This window comes from Manis pentadactyla, chromosome 14, assembly GCF_030020395.1.
Source record: "Manis pentadactyla isolate mManPen7 chromosome 14, mManPen7.hap1, whole genome shotgun sequence".
NCBI classification, from domain to species: Eukaryota; Metazoa; Chordata; class Mammalia; order Pholidota; family Manidae; genus Manis; species Manis pentadactyla.
Genome location: NC_080032.1, coordinates 83906028 through 83919126, shown reverse-complemented (window position 1 = coordinate 83919126; position 13099 = coordinate 83906028). Strand labels below are relative to the sequence as shown.

At 44.2% G+C, this 13099-nt stretch overlaps 1 protein-coding gene across 2 annotated transcripts in view; it reads left to right on the top strand.

Moving 5' to 3' along the window:
* The window catches only part of IPO8 (importin 8), a 60722-nt gene extending 51839 nt beyond the window's left edge, over positions 1 to 8883 (top strand). For both annotated transcript variants that reach the window (XM_036889369.2, XM_036889371.2), the window contains exons 22-25: positions 1519 to 1724; positions 3614 to 3817; positions 5913 to 6029; positions 6906 to 8883. In XM_036889369.2, the coding sequence (XP_036745264.2) occupies positions 1519 to 1724; positions 3614 to 3817; positions 5913 to 6029; positions 6906 to 7003 (625 nt within the window). In that variant the 3' untranslated portion in view covers positions 7004 to 8883. The remainder of the gene's footprint in view (positions 1 to 1518; positions 1725 to 3613; positions 3818 to 5912; positions 6030 to 6905) is intronic.
* The last annotated feature ends 4216 nt before the right edge of the window (positions 8884 to 13099 follow it).

Genomic DNA, 13099 nt, shown 5'->3' with positions numbered 1-13099 from the left:
GGAGGGTAGCAGTCTGATGAAGGTACACTGTTCTGCCCCAGGATGCGGAGCTCTGCAGATCTCAAGGGAGCCTGTTCTCAGGTGTGAGCAGGACTGCTGGCTGTGGCCCAGGCGCTGCCCTGCGAGGAGAGGTTGGCCTTATGTGAATCCCTCTCCTAGTGTTCAAACCTAGGAAAAGTGAGATCCCAAGTTAGATGTCTGCTTCAAGTGACCCACACTTACCAGGGACTGTATTATGCTAAAATTTGAGCTGAATTAGTTTGTTTAAGCCATTAGAAGTAACTAGTGTTATTTTTAAGTCTTGTAAGATATCATTTAGAGGAATTTGCTGAGGGTAAAAGACTTCCAGCAGGAGGTAGTTAGGACCCTGCTGAGTGGCGGGTAGGTGACGGGCCTGAATTAGCATGGTGGACTAGCAATGGGGCAGCATGTCCACAGCTGCTGTGTGTATTCTACTTTTCCTACTTGTAGGAGACTTGAATTAGTTCCTGATTTAGAGTTCCTATTAAGGGCCTGAAAGGAAGAACATACTTGAAAAAGAAATGTGCTTAAAGTTATACCAGATGAGGATTTGGAGGTAGAGGTCTGTCGTCCATGTTTATGCAGTTGCTGTGCTCATCTTTCGGTTAGCATCTATCTGCAGCTTTCCCGAGGTGGGCAGAGGCGGGCAGCCACCTCGGCGATCGCTCAGACTGGGCACGGTGGCTTGTGCTTCCTTAGATTGTTCTGGGCCCTGCTCGATCATCATCTGTCCTGCTGTGACCCTGTTGACGTCCAGTGACTGCTACTCGTTAGTTAGGGGCTCCGGGGATGAGAGAGCCGCAGCTGGACGACAGGTCCTGTGGCAGCAGGCTGCTAGGGCCTTCGTGATGTGAGTGAGTCAGCCAGCAGTGTGCATGTGAAGACGGACAGAAGCTTGTAAGACGGTCATCACTGGGTTTGATTCTGTTACTCTCATTTTAAACACATTGAATCACTGCCACTTAGTTTTTTGTTCATGCCTGGAATTGTAAGAGTGTTTTACCCATATAGCAGCCTTTTCCTTCTTAATATTTTTAGTTTTGAACAACTTAGAAGAAACATTTAGTCGAAAAATGTGTGTAATATATATTGGTCAAATTTTTCCTTTAGGAATTAAATTTTCCTTATCCTGTGTTATAGCAGAGGATATTTAATAGATTTGCTTATACCCATTAAATTCAGCTTGTTAGATGTTGAGTTTTTGAAATAGCTTTTGACACCTTGGGTTAGTGTACGCTGTGTGTGCCAAGAAACCTTGCCGGCCAGGCTAATGAAGACCAAGCCTAAGGGGCTCTTCCTTTTCTCTATTGGATAGGAACTTCATGCTGTCAAATACAGGATTCCCTGCTTTAATAAAAATTGTTACGCCAAGGCCCAGATGTAACATTTATATTAATCATGAGTTGATATTACAGCAAGATTCACCATATTAGTTGTAGACTCCCATAGGTTTTTGAAGATAATATTTGGCACTTTTTTCCCCCTTATGATTTGTAGGCATCATGACCGGAAGATGTGTATAATAGGACTGAGTATCCTCTTGGAGTTGCAGAATCGGCCTCCTGCAGTAGATGCCGTGGTGGGGCAGATTGTGCCCTCCATTCTTTTCCTCTTCCTTGGCCTGAAGCAGGTCTGTGCTACTAGACAGTTGGTAAACCGGGAAGACCGCTCAAAAGCAGAGAAAGCTGATACGGAGGAAAACGGTAAAGTCTTATAATTGCAGTGAGTGCTAAAATTGATCTTTATCTGAGCATGCATTTAATTTGAATTTTAGTCCATTTGGAGTCACTAAACTGATTTACATTCTTTGGCCTGTTGCACATTTAGCAAACAACTTTTTTGAGTTCGGTTGAATTAATTATATCACGGGATGTAAATTTAGATTTGTTCACATTTTGACACTTAAAAGGTTTATTTTGAGCCTAATGAATGTTTTTACACCCCAGGAGATATGTTTATAATATAATCAAATGGTCTTGACACTACGTGAGCCACACTGTATTTCATTTTCTTGCCTGTGCCAAGCAGTCCCAGTGAAGGCAGCGGCTGTGAATTAGGTGAACCATTAGATTGAAGCAGAAGGGTCAGGACAGGGCTGCAGTGGATGGTGCCTGATTTTTGTGTGTAATGGTTCTTAGGTGACTCATCATCACAAATTATAATTGGGAGATATTGTGCCTTAAATATTAAACTTAGAATAAAGTACATAAGTGAAGGTGATTTTCTCAGTCAAGAGACGGAATAAGATTGTTAGAATCAAGAATACTGGAACTTTGTTTTATTTAATGATACTGCAAATCTACTTGCTAGGGCCCAGGAAGTAACTTTCCCAACTCCAAATGGAGTTTTACCTCCTCTGGTTAAAAGCAGATACTTGTTTAACTGAGAAGAATCAGAACTTTTCCTGGAAAACTCTATTTTTGATGCTCAATTCTACGATTTAAGCATGTGTAGGTTTAAAACATTTTGCATTTCACTGGTGTGTGCAGTTTGTTCGAGTACAAGGAATGGTGGTGCTCCTCCCCACCTGCAGCACAAAATACAACCTCTAATCAAATTTGTTTTTCTGAATTCTGTGTTTGCAATAATGCTTCTGCACTAGAACTTTTTTTCTAAGTGTATGCCAGCAATTATAGATTTTTTTTTCTTTGTCAGTGTAATGTTCTCTTTCTCTGTTGCTTTGCTCACTATTGACTTATAACTAATATGACTTGAGGGAAAGTTTTCTAGTAATATTCCAGACTTTCCTATTGAATTTCTTACTGAAGCATAGAATGCTTAGCTAGCAAAGATATTTCTTGCTATCTTTCTAATTATATCTTTGCCATATCTGTATCATTTCTTGCCTTACTCCTAAAACTACCTTGCAGTTTAATCCAGATGCTTTAGTATATGGTGTGTTTTATAGAACTGGGTTGTGATTAATACTGCATAGTTTGGGTTTACTCTAGGTTTTTCCTCTTAGGTTGATTTTGTTTTACATTTACTATTTTCTGGTTATTTACAATACTGGCTCACTGCTTGGAACAGACCAGCCCTGAAAATAGGCACATAATCCATGGTGATACACGATTCAGCCTTCAGTTTTTCAGCCCATATGTGGCTAACCGTTTTTCCTTGTATTTCTCTATTTTTCTTTCTGTTAACAGAAATGACTTCATATCAGCACTTCTACCCACTTAGTTAATTAAGAGACCCAAATTCTCAGTGGGAGGTCATTGTTATTTAAAACATGGGCACTGATGGCACATTTCATATCTTTTCTTTTGGGAAAAAAATTAACTTGGGCATCTATAGTTAAATAATGTTTTTTATGTTAATGAATGTGAGGCAGACATAGCAAAACAGTGCACTGCTTACCCGGGCTCCCGATTTGGGGTGGTTGGAAATTGTTTTCAGTGAGGAGGATAAAGTAATTTTCAATTTAGTAAACTATAGTAAAGATGAAGATTAATTTTGTAATTTCACATAAAATTATGCAACAGTTTTTCTGCTTCCAGAGTGTCATTTTATAATTTTTGTTTTCTTCATGGAATTTTATATTTTGTCCTTACGTGTTCTGATTCCTTTTAAATACTTAATGGGTCCACAGAGGAGCTCTCAAGTGACGAAGATGAGACGAATGTAACTGCTCAAGCGATGCAGTCCAGTAGTGGAAGAGACCAAGATGAGGAGGAAGACGATGGCGACTGGGATGAAGAAGTCCTGGAAGAAACGGCCCTTGAGGGATTTAGTACTCCTCTTGACCTTGACAGCAGTGTGGATGAATATCAGTTTTTTACACAAGCTCTGCTAAGTAAATCTTTCCTCCCTGAATCTTCAGATATTTTGTCTAAACTCTTTCTTCATTTCCTCCTGTTAGAAGTTGTCTTGGGATCTGCCTAAAACTGGTTTAGATTCCTTTTAAAATGTATTGTTATTATAGAAATCCCCAAATATGCACAAAATGAGAGAGACTAGCAAATGGCACATCCATCCCCCATCCCAGCAGCCCTCATGGGTGTAAGGTGGCAGGTGAGCCTGCACGTTATCCTTACAAGAGTAATTCAGGCAAGAGTGTCTACTTAGATTGAGCATCTAAATATAAATTTTACAGAAATGTATGAAGCACCTTGCATATGTTGCCTAAAAATTATGGCCATAAATTTGTCAATTCCTGATTCCCATGTGAAGGGGCACAGAGTCCAGCTGCCATGAGAGAGACACTTTTTATACATAGGCAGTATGCCAATTTTGTACAGCAAAGGATGTTATAAATTCAGTTAAAGGACTCATAAAAGATTGGGAGAAAATATTTGTGACATACATTTCATAGGCTTAAGATCCACAGTTTATAGAGGCCTACAAATGAGTAAGACCAATAACCAAGTATAAAAATGAGAGATGTAAATGGAAAATTTACAGAATTAAAAATAAGTAATAAACCAATGGAAATATTTGGAAAATCATTACAAATAAATCAGAATGAAAAATCCCACTAATACAGATCATTTGTTTTAGTTGCATAATATTTCTATGGCAGTATCATAATTTATTTCCACTGATAGACATTTAAGAGAATTTCCAGGTTTTCTGCTGTTACAAGCAATTTAAAGTGAACATCCTTGTGAATAAAATATTTCCAACAAGGCAATGCTAGTATAATGTATTGGCATTCGTAGTGGCGTTACAAAGCCCATTAGTGAAGATGTAACCATCTGTGTTTTACTGAAATTTAGCAAGAACTAGACAGAGGTAGAGTTCGGGGAATCTTTTTCAAAGCATGGGGAAATAAGAGCATAAACGTGAAGACGGGACCATGGAGGAGTGCTCCAAGCACGCCTTCCAGATTTGGGTTTCATGATCGGCAGGGACCTTTTAGGTCTTGGGTGGGATCTCAGGATATATATTTTGAAAACGCTCCTCAAGTGATAGGCACCGAGCTTTGGAGCAGCATGGGGACCACTGCTTAAAGTCTCTGTGAGGTAATAAAATGGGACCGAATTGCAGCAACCTTACTTCTGGCCTGAGGTCGTCCTATCCTGTTCCACCGGAGTGTTACTGTGAGACAGTGAATGTTTTCCTGTACGGAGGTGACCTTGGGGACATGGTAGTTCTTTAGGGGAAGTAATCGTAGCAATGTGTGTGAAGAACTGGGGGTGTGGGCCTAGACACAGAACCAACCAAGTGTTAGGAGGTTATTAGCTTAGGAGTTATAGGGCCCTGGAGTGGGAAGATGGCATTTGGTGGCGAGAAGCATAGGGGCGAAAGACTTCAGGAAAGCAGTGGAGGATTGGATGTGGAGAGGGCATGGTTAGAGGTGTTAGGGATTCACGGCGGTTAATTGATAGAACTAGTGATGGAAATGCGGAGGTAGAGTTTGGGAGATAAAATGTCAAATTTGGTTTTAGTTGTGCTGAGTTTGAGGCCAGCTGCACATATAGAAGAGTCTGGGAGGCTTAGGGAGTGGCTGTGCACAGGGTACGAATTGAGTCCTTGGTGTAGGGGTGACGCTGAAGCTGTGGGTGGTATGGGTCCCAGGGGAAAGCTAACAAACGAGAACGGGTATTTCCCCAGACCCGGATTTTAGGGAGCATTCACAGTAAAACTGCAGGAAGAAGAGCGGGGGTGGTGAAGGAGGCGGAGAGCTAGGCGAAGCAGAGAGGTGCAGGGCCCTGGCCTTCCTCCGATAGCCCCACGTAGTCGGATACTGAGCGGGTCCTCAGAAGCCATCCTTTGCTGGCAAGTTCCATCCCCTTGTGTGTGTTAAAGTGCTGTACTCTGTCTCTTACACTCTGCAGTCATTTCATTGTGACTTGATCGTGTCCCTGCCCTTCTTTGAAATAATAATTGTCACTGGGCTCCCTTATTTTTTCTTCCTCCTCCTCCCCCACGCCTCCAAAATGCAACAGCCGTGCAGAATCGGGATGCTGCCTGGTACCAGCTGTTGGTGGCCCCGCTCAGCGAGGATCAGAGGACGGCGCTGCAGGAGGTGTACACGCTGGCCGAGCACCGGAGGACGGTGGCAGGTCAGCCGGTGGGATTTCCAGACCGGAATGCGTGTGTCAGTGCCACTAGTCAGCCTTGTTTATTGAGTCTTGTGGCACCTAAATACTGTTTTTAAAATTGTTAGAAGCCAAACTTTCAAGGTAATAAGGAATTATCATTGTGTGATCTTTTTAATCATTCATGGTACCTTAGCTCTGTAACACTGTGTTAATATGTGTCTTAGTGCTACCATTATTCACATCCTTACCCTGTTTTGGAGCCGGAGGTAGGATGTAAAGGTTGGGATGAGCCTTACCGAGGGGGACTCAGTCAGGGGATTACCCACCCACACATCTGAACCACAGGCAGAACCAAAGGCACCCACGGGTTCCTGACTGGAGCTCGTGTCCATGAAGTGAAAGCTCTCCATTTCTATTTGTTGGGCTTTCTGTGTTGGCAATAATGATTTTCAGTTTTTAAACTGGAGAAATTATGCAGACATTATTGTGGTCACGCCTAAAAAATCATTTTACAATGACAAAAATATTTTAGGAGGAAACATGGAATAGGCATCTTGAGTTTAGAACCCGGGTCCTTCTGCACAGACACACAGGTGTTCAGACCCGCGCAGTCTGTTCCAGCGCTCCTGGCGGACGAGGCTCGTGAGCTGGTAGAAGCCGACTTTGAGGCTTGTTTGATTTGGCTCCTTTTTAGCAACCCGTCTTTCTGTGATAGTAAACATAACGACTTCCTGACTCGGGCCTAATGTTCAGCTGGGCGGAATGGCTCATACGATGCGTGCGTGAGTCACAGTCTTTCCTCGGGCAAGGAAGCAACCTGGCTCCTTTGAGGTTGTTTCCAACTTTGTCTCCTTAAATACTCTTTTTTTTCCCCCTCTTTCCTTTGGCAAACGACAGAGGCAAAGAAGAAGATTGAGCAGCAAGGAGGCTTCACCTTTGAAAACAAAGGCGTCCTCTCTGCATTTAACTTTGGGACTATGCCCGGCAGCAACTGAGGGGGAGGCACCTCGGCCGACCACGTCGCGGGAACGTTGTGCTTCGCCAGGCGAAGGTGAGGGTCGGGGAGGCAAGGAGGGCGCTGCTTCCCGGCGGCTGTGCCAGCTGCCGCCTGGCATCGGGCGACACTCTCATCTGCTCCCCATTCCCCTTGGACCTTTCTCACCCTGAAATAATATACTTCAAGCAGCTACTGTAAATGTATGAAATTAAAGGAAAAAAAAAAACCATTGGACTGAAAAGGACAAACCATATTCTCCAAAGGATGAATGACCAAGGTGGTTTTAGAAGATTGAAATGAGTTGCACGTCTCAGGTTTTTGCCATGCAGAATCAATGGATTTATGCGGATAACAGTGCCTTCTGTTGTACATGAATTATCTGAAAACATTTTTTGGAGTGCATTGCAATTTTTTTTAAAGCATAAAACATATTTCTAGATATAATGTAAACCTTGGCTATATGTTGACTTATCCTGCATTTTACTATGAATTTACTGTTAGGCAACTAGTTAGCTACAAGCCACTCTGGCTTCAAAAACGTCATTGATCCGCTCTTTCACCCTGCCACTGGGGGCTTTCCTTAGGGGTTGTACAGTACACACTGGCTCTGGTTTTTCATAAGATCTTTGGTGGCTTTCCTAACAAGTATCTTATTCCCTCTTCCATCATATTTTTCAGCCCTGAAAGGGGTGGTATTTCTTTTGGAGTCAGCAAATATGAGTGTCAGTGTCATTCATAATCTGATCAGAACTCAAAAATTTCTTGGTAGCAAGTGTCAGGGACTCTTTAGTCACTGGAATTAACAATAAGGCTGAGCATACTCTGAATCATGTGCTTAATTATGCAATTAATTGATAATTATACTAAAGCACATTGAACTTCTAGGAGAACCGTGCTGATAAGCACTCTGTCTTTCTGGGTGGGGAGGTGGCTTGCATTTTCAATAACTTATCATTCCAGCCGTGTTGGACCCGGGTCCAAAACATTTTGTGACACTATTTTGTATCTAGGAAAAAGACCCAAACAGATCTAACTTCTTGTTTTCTCACACAACTGAATGTTCTCCTACCGGATTCGTTCTAGTCTCCATTATAGCTCAGTTTGGCTTCAGATGTTTTTCAAGTGTTGGGGATTTTGGTCAGCTGCACTTAGATGGTAGTGATGTAAGGTAGCCTATAGGAAATGTTGCAGATGAAAGTACAGCTGATTTTCTGAATGGATTCAAAACCAGAACATGGGTCACACAGTTTTCACACAGTAAAGTGAAAGTGCATTTTCAGAACTTAATATTGTTATGGATGTGATACAGTTTTCCATTTTTGTGAAATGTCTGCAGCTTATATTTCCCATCAGTGACTGGAGTTTTCTCCAGGTGCTTCCAGACTTGCCGTCCCTTGTTAATATGAACTCTTTTTGGAATGTCAGGTTAAGTAGTTTTTACAGAAGTAGCCTACAAAGCCATGAATTTTGGAGTTAAACGATCCCCTGCTTCCCTCTGTCCCTCTCTTCCCATGGCATTGATGCTGAATGTGCCAACAGGCGGTTAGAAGAGAGAGATGGCATGGGGGGAAATTTTAGGTATCTTAAGCTTTGAGCCTCTTCTGATTTTATGTCCCAAATGGTTTAATCTTAACATAAATGATATATATGCCTTTACACTGGATTGTAAAAGGCATGTGATCTTATTTTTGTGATGAATTGTCTCTGCGGTATTAAAGGGAAAGAAGTGTTCATGGGTATCATCCTATCTTGTTTTTGAAGCCAGGGTGTTTGTATTTTGTTACCAGCAGTGCTAACCTGAATGTGATCTGGTTACCTTGGAAATGCAGGAACTTACAGGAATGTGCTGTAAAATAAAATGTGGACTGATTCCCAGGATCGGAGCTCTGCCGTGTGAAGTGCTTTCTGCAATGTGTAGGTGCTTTAGGCAGGTGATGAAGCCCACAGCAAGGTGGCCTTCGCTCTGGGAGAGTCACAGGGGCTCCTCAGGAGCAGCTGGAGGGCGGGGAGAAGCTGGGAGTAGAGCTCATCCCACAAACCAGGGTGTCCAGAAGGGAGCGGCAGAAGCGCCGAAAAGGCCGAGGTCATTCAACCACATCAGGACCTTGAGGGAGAAGAAAAGGGTCCACAATGGAGCTGTTACCTGAGGGCTGCCATCCAGGGAGGGGCGGTCGGGACTGAGAGGCGTGGGGAATGCCGGGCCCCCGATCTTCAAACGTGACCTGGTGTGACAGCAAGCTCCTGCTCCCCGCCGCTCATTCATGGTAAGACCACAGCAGACCAGCACATCGTTAATCAGGGATTATTCCAGGGGTAGAAAGAGTATTGTAAATTATGTCATTTAAATAATATAGTGAATATACAGTGCAGTTTTCTGTGCAGCAAAGGAGACTGAAAACTAGTAAATCCATGGAGGATATCAAAGGAAACTTGGCCAGGGGATCAGAGACCACTAGTGGTGTGTGTGTGTGTGTGTGTGTGTGTGTGTGTGTGTGTGTGTGTGAGTGTGTGTGTGAGTGTGTGAGTGATCTGAGACCACTAGTGGTGTGTGTGTGTGTGTGTGTGTGTGTGTGTGTGTGTGTGTGTGTGTGAGTGATCTGAGACCACTAGTGGTGTGTGTGTGTGTGTGTGTGTGTGTGTGAGTGTGTGAGTGATCTGAGACCACTAGTGGTGTGTGTGTGTGTGTGTGTGTGTACATGTGTTTGATTTCTAGATAAGCCCAAACATGCCCTCGTTTCACCCTCTCCATTAAGATCAGGGTCCAAGCGCAGACTCGGTAGGGTGAGAATTTCTCCAGCAGCCCGATAGTGAGTAAGGCCGCTCATCAGCGACAGGGTTGGACGGTGCCTCGGAAGGAGCACAGACACCGGCGCAGCCCTGGCTGATCCTGTAGCCAGCAGAGGGCAGGTATGCCACAGACAGCTGGTGGCTGGGCGGCAGGGGAGTTGGGCTGACAGCAGTGCTGAAAGAGGACGGGAGGGCTGCTGTGTGGGAGTGCCAGGCTCTGCCTTCGAGCGGAGGTGGGGGTGGGGTGGGGGTGGGGTGACAGCGCACATGCTCCCTGCAGGGCGCAGGAGAGGAAGCTCACCTTGGGGGTCACACTGTTTGAAAAGGATTTCACAAGTAGATGGATGCCTCTCAAGAGCTTGAAATCGGAGGCCTCCCAAAAGGTTTGGGATGTGCAGGGGTCTGAGAGCAACTCAGGCAGTAGTGACTTCATGGAGGCTTCTCCCCAAAGGACCTTAGGCGTGAAGGGAGGAACTTGGGGAGAACGAGAACCTCGCAGTGAGGCCTCGTAGGCGCCTTTCAGCTCAGGCCTGGTGTGGCCACTGTGGGCTTGCTTAGTTTAGAGTGACCCACCGTTCCACTGCCTAGTGAGTGGGGACGGTACCCCGGTTTCTCTTCCTTTGCAGTCACTGGGCACTTCTGCAGCTTGCCCATCACCCCTGCGGATTCCCAGAGGTCATCTCTGCCTGGTGCACAGCAGTGAGCACTTCGAAGTGGGTAACCTCTGGCCCTGGAGTCGGCTCCTTCCTCTTCTTTCTCGTAGCAGCTGTGTTTGTTGTGTATTACCTTGAATCGCTCATGCCATTGATTACAAGTTTGAGGGCCGAGAAGATGCTTTACATAGTATTTTGTGCATGTTTTGCTTTCTTCGTATACCCTGCCTCTGGTGACCAAGCATGGTTAATATGAACAAATGAATGGGCATTTGAGGTTTTTCCAGGGAACTCATGAACTTGGAAGCCACTCAGAGCCACAAATAAGGTTTCAGAAACAAGTAGGTTTCTGTGGAGGTGTCTGGCTTTTAGAAGGAAAAAACAAGTTTGCAGCAGCTACTGGATGGTGAAGTACATGCACTCCACTGGAGGTGAGAGGCTGTCTGTGGTCCTGCCAGTGTTCCTGTTTCTAAATCCAGTGCCTGGGTCTCATGGGGGACAACATTCAAGGTGATTCCTTTTTCATACCTCTCTTCCTTCAGTTTCCAGGACAAAGCACCCCTTTCTCCTAACTCCAGCTGTTTCTTTCCTTTCCTTTCCCATTTATGGATCATTCTCCTCTACTTAATTTTCAGGAGGCTGCTCATTCATTTATCAGATGCTTTTTGTGTAGAGAGTTCGTCCAAGCTTGATCCCAGGCCCTCTTCTGCTGTCTTGGCTTTCGCTACTACCCCTGACCTCTCGTCCTGCATCCAGACTTCTAGAACCAATTGCTTCCTCTTGAGGGCTGCAGGTATGTCAGTGTCCACCTGTCCAAATGGAAATCATAATCTGTCCCCTCCACTCCCAAACTTGCCCTCACCCAGTGTTTCTTGATTACAAGTTTGTAATTCACCCAATTCTTGACAGATAATTGTTTTAAGCTCTCTCAGTGGCAACGGGAACCCTCCTACACTGTTGGTGGGGATGTAAATTGGTGCAACCACTGTGGAAAGCGGTATGGAGGTTTCTCAAAAAACTAAAAATGGGAATACCATTTAATCCAGAAATTCCACTCCTAGGGATTTACCTGAAGAAAACAAAATCCCTGATTCGAAAAGATATATGTACCCCTATGTTTATCACCACACTATTTACAATAGCCAAGATATGGAAGAAACCTAAGTGTCCATCAGTAGATGAATGGATAAAGAAGATGTGGTACATATACACAATGGAATATTATTCTGTCATAAAAAAATCCTCCCATTTGCAACAACATGGATGGATCTAGAGGGTATTATGCTTATTGAAATAAGCCAGGTGGAGAAAGACAAATACCATATGATTTCACTTATTTGTGGAATATAAAAACATCAAAACAGAAGGAACAAAACATCATTAGACTCATAGACACTGAGAAGTGGCTAGTGGTTACCAAGAGGGAGGTGATGGGGCAGGTGTGGGGGAGAAGAAGGGGAATAAAGGGGCACAACAGTTGGCAGGCAGAATATAAGTTGGTCACTGGGACTGTAGTACAGCATGGAGAATATAGTCAATGATTCTGTAACATCTTCCTACGTTGCTAGATAGTAACTGCACTGGAGGGGATGAGGGTTTGATAATATGGGGAAGTGTTGAACCCCTGTGTTATACATTTGAAACCAACATAAGATTGTATATCAATGATACTTCAATTAAAAAAACATCTCTCTGTGGCTTTTAGGATACAGATGAAACATTGACATGGCCCCATGACCCTGAGTTCTCTGGCCCTATCTCAGCTGTCTCACCCTGTGCTGCCTCCTTGGTACACACACTCCGGCTGCCTTTTTTCACTGCCTCCAATTCACTGCTTTCTTCTCTCTCCAGGCAGAAACAAGTAAGTAGGTTGCTTAGTCTCTCAATGTGCCTGTATCTGACAGACTTTCAGCCTCTTCTTTCAACCCAAGTTTAAAGACTATGGTGTAACCTGAACTAACTGCAACTGCCGTGTGATGTGATTTCCTTCCTGCTCTTCCATTTCCTTCCACCTCATGTTAATCCTCCCCAGTGGCTGTGTACAGGCTGTAGTAAGCAGAATAATGATCCCCCAAGCCCCACCAAGATGCCTGAATCCTAATCCCCAGAATTCATGAATGCACAATGTCACATGGAAAGGGCGATTATGGTTTCGGATAGAACTCCTTTGATAATCCACTGGCCTTAAAATAGGGAGGGTAGCCTGGGTTATCCAGATGTGTCCCTTGTAATCATAAGGTTCCTTAAAAGCGGAAGAGGGGGTAGAAGAGAGGGCCAAGTGATGAGACAGGAGAAGGGCTGAACAGATGAGTCACTGTGAGCCTGGAGGGTGAATAAAGGTGCCGTGAGGCAGGAATGTAGATGCCCTTCAAGCTGGAAAGGCCTTGGTGGGTTCTTGCCTAGAGCCTCCAGGAAGCAGTGCAGCCCTGCCCACACAGGTGTTAGCCCCGTGCGACCCGTGTGGGACTTCTGACCTCTACAACTGTGAGATAATAAGTCTGTGTGCGTTATGCCAGTAAGTTTGTGGTGATCTGTTTCAGCAGCCACAGAAAATACACAGACCCTGTTGGGGGGTAGGTGCCCGAGAAGTCTTGGCTTTGAAGATTGAAGTATTGATTTATATTTTGGGCTGGGACTTCTAATTTCTAAACCAA